This window comes from Octodon degus, unplaced genomic scaffold (assembly GCF_000260255.1).
Source record: "Octodon degus isolate 3935 unplaced genomic scaffold, OctDeg1.0 scaffold00026, whole genome shotgun sequence".
Classification (NCBI taxonomy): domain Eukaryota; kingdom Metazoa; phylum Chordata; class Mammalia; order Rodentia; family Octodontidae; genus Octodon; species Octodon degus.
The window spans coordinates 17,078,496-17,084,786 of NW_004524602.1; the positions used below are offsets into that span (position 1 = coordinate 17,078,496).

Genomic DNA, 6,291 nt, shown 5'->3' on the forward strand with positions numbered 1-6,291 from the left:
GCTTTAATTTGATGCCCAATTGTTTTTTGTTTTTAGATGAGCGATACATCGTTTTTATTGTAAGTTTGTACCAGATATTACATGTGATTGCTTCATCTCCTTGGTGTTAAGAAGAAGTATTCTGTCTTTCTGTTGGCTTTTCTCTGAACTCATCACAATTTGAAATTAAAAGATTCTATTATCACTTATACCTTGAATTTTTTTTTTTTTTTTTGGTACTTTTAGGGAAGGGTCTCCAGGGTGTTCAGGGTCTCACTACTAGATTGGACTCTTAGTGATCCACTTGTTTACAGCCCTCCAAGAGCTGGGATTAAGTGCCCAGTTGTTGATTGTTTTGTTTCCTATGCTTTGGGAGTTACTCAAGAAGCCTCTCCTGGGGCTGGGATGCAGGTCAGCAGCACAGCACCTGCCTGACAGTGCGAGGTTTTGAGTTCCATTCCTGTACCAAAAAGTTTAAAAACTCCTTAGGGTTGTTTCCTTTATGCTGTAGCAGAATTTCTGTAGGAAAAGCTTTGGTTCATGTATTTACCAAATAAGACAGTTAAGTGGCAGTCTGTATTTTGCTGGCTTATTAAAATAATAAAAGTCATTTAAAATTTGGATGTTTTTAAATTCATTCTTTTCTTCTCATTGCATTTTGCAGACATTTCAATCTACGAATGAAGAGGGACACTTCCCTGTTTAGTGATGAATTTAAAGTAGAAACATCAGATAAAGTACTTGATTATGATACCTCTCACATTTACACTGGACATATTTATGGTAAGTTAACCTTAACACAACTGTGTGAAGTTCTTTTCTACCAGGGACATGTGTATTTAGGTGTGTGAGCAGATATTTCAGGAGAGCTGCTGTCCCTCAGCTGAGGGAAGATATTCTGTCTCCCGGGTGGTGGAGAGTCAGTGCCTTTCGGTTTGGCTGTTCTGGAAGATGCTCGGCTCCTTCAGAATTGAGCCAGCCAGTTTGTCACCCAGGATCCTTAGCCCAGAAGTCATACTCAGAGCGACCCCCACCTGTGCTTTGGATCTGGGGCTCAGATCTGGATGATTCCTGAGAATTAAGATTAGGGAGGAGTCATGTGTCTGCACTGTGCAGAGAAGCAGGTTGGTCTGAGCCTGGACCCACAGATCTGGTGCGGAGACTGCAGCCTTGTGACAGCTTCTGCCTTGGGACTGTCCTGGCTCACGGTGTGCACCTTTCGCTCTCTGGTTTTTTGAGGCAGAGTCTTGCTTAGGCTGGCCTTGAACTGTGCATGTGGACTAGGCTGGCCTCACAGTGATCCTCCTGCCTCAGCATCCTGAGTGCTGGGTTTGTAGACATGTGCCACCGTGCCCTGTCAGCCTTCCTCGTGCCACTCTCCCACTCTGGGCCACCCTCCTTTGCTATATGAGCTCCAGCTCCTACAGAAATAAGCCCTGCATAAGAGGCATCTGTCTTGTTATTTTTCGAGCCTAATACTCCCATACCTTAAGTGTGTAGAAAATTTTGTGTGTTCTTTCTCCTGCTTAAAACAAAATTCAGAGGCCTGTGAATGAATCATGAAGAGTAAATGGTCTTTGAAAAATGATATCTTTTAATCTTTAACATGTGTATTTAATAATGAATTACATCTGGCTTCTGAAAGGTATAAAAATTTGACACCAAATACTTTGAAACTTTCCAAAAAATTTTAATGATTCTATAATTCTCTGATTTTTAAATAATTGTTTTAAAAATCTTAATTTATTTTGTACATGGTCTCCCTGCGCAGCTCGAACTCGTAGTGATCTTCCTTTCTCGGCCTCCCCATTGCTGGGATTACAGGCCTGTGCTGCCATGTCTGGTTTTGGTGACCAGCATGGCATGCCCAGGGATTGAATCCAGGTCCTTGTGCTTGCCAGGCAGGCGCTTAGACCCCTGAGTTATCTCCCCAGCCCTAACTGTCTGACCTTTGAAGAAAGAAATGAGCAATAACTTTCTGTATTCTATAAGAAAACAGGAAAAATTAAAAGGAAACTCCAGAGATCATTTGAGCTGAAAATAAAGTGACAGTAATTAATAGGTAATCTTCCCGGGCCCTTGAGGTGTCTCGCTGGGCAGATCGCCTGGTAGGCTGTGCCCATTCTCGGTAGGTGGGGAAGAGCTTTGAGCTCATGACCGACTCAAAGCCCGCCAGTTAATGTGAACGTACAGTTCAGAAGTTCTGGAGAAGTGGGGGCTGGGAGCATAGCTTGTTGGCCGCGGCATGCCTGCCTTAGGCTTGCCGCCTCTGGCTTCATGCTAGAGCATGCTGCTAGCTAGCTGTTAGGGGGCTCTGGGTTTAGTCGCTAGCACCTCAAAACAGGTGTGAGAGAAAATGCTTGAGATGTGAGCACTCTTTTCAGTGAGGGTTTTTAACAAATAAACTTCACGTTGTGGTTTCTGTTCCTGTGTCTAGCTGTACTATATTTAACTTTTAAAGCCCCATTTGGGTGCAGAGGCAGGGTATGTGCTCCCAGCGCGTTGCGAGTGTGAGACAGGAGGACTGCTTGATCCTAGAGCTACGAGGCTGACCCTAGCAATACAGCAAGACCCCAAATGAACAAAAACGAAGGTCAGGCAGGAGACAGGGCCGTAGCTTTGTGGAAGGGCGCGTGCCTGGTGCACGTGGAGCCCTGGCAGTGAGAGAAAAAACTCACTTTCCGCTCCTTCAGGCATTAGGTTTGGTGTTCAGGTTTTGTAATTAAGGACTAAATAACACTTTTTTTTTGTATTTAGGACAGGGTATACAGGGTGTTCAGGGTCTCACTACATAGATTGGACTCGTAATGATCCTCCAGTTTACAGTCTCCCACGTGCTTGGTTTACAGGCACAAGCCCCAGGGGTGGGGCCGGCGTGGCAGGCCCGGGGATCGAATGCCTGGTCCCTGCGTCTGCCTAAGCAGGCACTTTAATCTGCTGAGCTATTTGGCCAGCCCTAACACTGTTTTTTTTCTGTTATTGTCTTTAACTGTAATTGATGGAACAGTATTCCAAGTCTTTGTCAGATACCTTTTAAAAAAGGGTTGTTGATATGCTTTTGTTCCTATTCCTTGTGAAATATTTAGTAGTTTTGTATTTAAAAATACATTTATAGTGAAACTGTTTCATTACTATTTGTTTCTCAATAAAATTAATAAAAAAAAAATAAAAACATTTATAGAACTTGAAGGTGGCAAAGAAGCCAAAAGATTCACATATAGCATGTCAGATGGGAAAAACTTTTACTTGTGATAATTAAAGCTGAACTTTTGTGGTAGGTTTTCTGTTGTTTGTTTGGTTGTTTAGACAGGGTCTTACTATGTGGTTCAGGCTAGCCTTGAGCTGATTATGTAAGACAGCCTGGTCTTGAACTTTTGGTGATCCTCCAGCCTCAGCCTGCTGGGTACTGACCTAAAGCAGGAAGTTTTTGCTTTCTTTTTTAAAATCAGTTATTTTTAAAAGATCATTTATTTATTTATTTGGTATAGTGTCTTGCTATGCAGCTCAGACTCTTAGTGATCTTCCTGTCTCAGCCTCCCGAGCACTGGGATTACAGGCATGGGCCACCATACCCAGGGGCCAGCTTCGCGCAGAGCCAGCACAGCATACAGCACTGGGGATGAAACCTGGGTCCTTGTACTTGCCAGGCAGGCACTTAGACCACTGCGCTATCTCCAGGGCTCCTAAAGCAGAAGTTCTAAAGAGACATTTTTGAGTATCTTTATTCTGAAAGTATATGCTATATTAGAGGTTCAACTTGCTTCTGAGTTTCTCAAATTAACAATTACTTGTTGAATGACTAAAGCATGCATGACGGGAAGTTTTCTTCTGATAGGAAGTATTCTAGGTGCTAGGATATGTCACAAGGCAGATACCTGTTCTAGTTTTCATTGTTAGTAGTAATTCTATATTTTGAATTCTGGTTGATGTTCCTATCTCAAATTTAACTTTATATATTTTATGTGAAAATTAATTTCCCCAGTTATACTTTGGATATTTGAAAAAGAACATAAAAATGGCTTTTTAAAGTAAAATGATGGGTTGTGGAAATAGCTCGGTGAGGCAGACACCTGCCTGGCAAGTGCAAGGTCCTGAGTTCGATTCCCAGTACCAAAAAGAACAACAAAAAAAAGTGAAATGACTTTCTCATGTACAAAATAAGTTTTGAAGATGTTGCTTTCATTCATAGGTGAAGAAGGAAGTTTTAGCCATGGGTCAGTGATTGATGGAAGATTTGAAGGGTTCATCCGGACTCACGGTGGCACATTTTACATCGAGCCAGCAGAGAGATACATTAAAGACCGAGCCCTGCCTTTCCACTCTGTCATCTACCATGAAGATGACATTAGTAAGTGCTTCCCTTGTATCCAGTAACCTTTTGCAGAAAGGTGTCTAAGTAATGGAGACTTTGTGGAAATGAAGCCTCCCTTTGCGAACTGTGGGCCTTTCTGGGGCGGCGGGCGTGTGGGCACCGGGGCGCCTTGCCTCGCTGTGGTGCAGGCCTCGGTTGACTGAGTCATCCAAGCTGATGGAACCGGGACTACGTCGCTCTGTGCCAGCCAGTCTGTTCACGCTGCCACCTTTCCAGATGTGGCCCGCAGAGGAAAAGTGCACTTACGAAACGTTTACGTTTTAGCAATTTTTGTGATTTCTGAATCTTGGGAGTGTTTCCTTTTGCAGTCCTGAAGTAAGGACCTCAGCTCGGTGAGACCGCAGTTTTATCCAGTGTTTTGTCCTCTACCTGCCTGGTCTTTATGCACTGGGAGAATTTGTTGGGAGAATTCTTTATCTGTGTTTTAAGTATAGAAAAAATAGACTGTGCCGTTTAATTCTGCCCTGTCTGTGTGTCCATAGTTGTGTAATGACGAGGCTGCTTCATTGAAATGCGTGCCTCTAACTTACTTATCTCTTGGGCCCTCTGTCTGTTTTACTCTAATTAGGCTGGTTTCACTTTTTTTGCCTGTCGTCCTAACTTAGAAGCTTCCTCCTGGTTTCGTTTTCTTTTTGACACAGACGTTTGTCAATAATTTCATCCTTACTTGTAGTAGTATAATGGCATTTTCAGTGCTGTGATCTTTTGCCTCAGCTGCTCTGCAGTGTCTGCATTGCAAACCGTCCACCTGCTTGTTGTTGCCCCCCAATTGCCGTTTTAAGAACAGCACAGCTACTTGAGGAGGGTGTGGTCATGGCTTAAGCTTGAGGCGAACTCGGGTCCATCAACGGTCCTTGCTTATTTTTTCCCTCATCCCTGTTGACTCCTTTTCCAGCTCCTGGCATTTCAGACAGCACTGTGCTTCAGTGTCCAAGCCTCAGTGCTCCTTCTTGGTAGGAACGTGAACTCCTTTGCCTGTCTCTCTTGCTTGCAGGTTTCCTCCCTGTCAGGGCTATGTGTTATCCAGGTACAGGTTCTGTGTCTTGTGCTCCTGATGTTCCAGCTAGGGTTTATGCTGCTAGCAAAATCTTCATAAATATTTAGTGAACCCTGGATGTATTTTTCCCTTAGAATGTTTCTGCAGAGTCAGAGAAGACCATCTGATGGGAAGGAAGGAGGGGTGGTGCTTGGGGGGCCGTGTCCGTCCCTGTTGCCCTCCAGCCACGTACCTTCCCAGCCAGTGCCACAAGGCCCTCTCACATTCTGCTTCTGTCTTTACTTTCGTCCTCATGTTGCTTTCTTGTATATGGCTTGGATATATTCTACTTTTTCATTTTCTCATTTCTTTCTTATACTTTAATTACATTTCCCCCACATTGCATTGTAATTGTTTTGTTGTTGGTGTTTTGAATTTTTGGTTTTATTTTGAGACAGGGTTTTGCTCTGTACTTAAGACTGGCCTTGAACTAACAGTGTAGGCCAGGCTGGCTTTGAGCTCTCGGAGATCCTTCTGCCTTGGTCTCCCAAGTGGGATTATAGGCGTGTGCTACCATGCCCCACCTTTGTGCAGTTTAGTTTTGTGTTTATATTGCTTTTATTATTAAATACCATTAGTGATACCCCCCCACCCCCAACCAGGGATTGAACTCAGGCCCTTGCGCTTGCCAGGCAAGTGCTTATTCTACTGAGCTATCTCCCCAGCTCCTCCATTAGTGATATTAAAATTAAAGTAGTAATGTTTAGATTGATTTTGGTTGTAATTCTTAGTTTAGTAAATGGAAATGTGAGGAATACAGAAGGAAGTGCTTTGAACAGAACTGTTAATGTTTACAGATTTATTTATTTATTTTAAATTTTATTTGTGTGTGTGTGTGTGTGTGTGTGTGTGTGTGGCCAGCTCAGCCCACCAGGGGGCGGGGCTGGCTGGCATGTGGTGCTGG

General features: G+C 43.5%; 1 protein-coding gene across 1 annotated transcript in view; it reads left to right on the top strand.

Moving 5' to 3' along the window:
- Window positions 1–6,291, top strand: part of Adam10 (ADAM metallopeptidase domain 10) — a 141,879-nt gene that overhangs the window by 65,162 nt on the left and 70,426 nt on the right. The window contains exons 3-4 of the mRNA XM_023712550.1: window positions 644–762; window positions 4,169–4,327. Of these exons, the coding sequence (XP_023568318.1) occupies window positions 644–762; window positions 4,169–4,327 (278 nt within the window). The remainder of the gene's footprint in view (window positions 1–643; window positions 763–4,168; window positions 4,328–6,291) is intronic.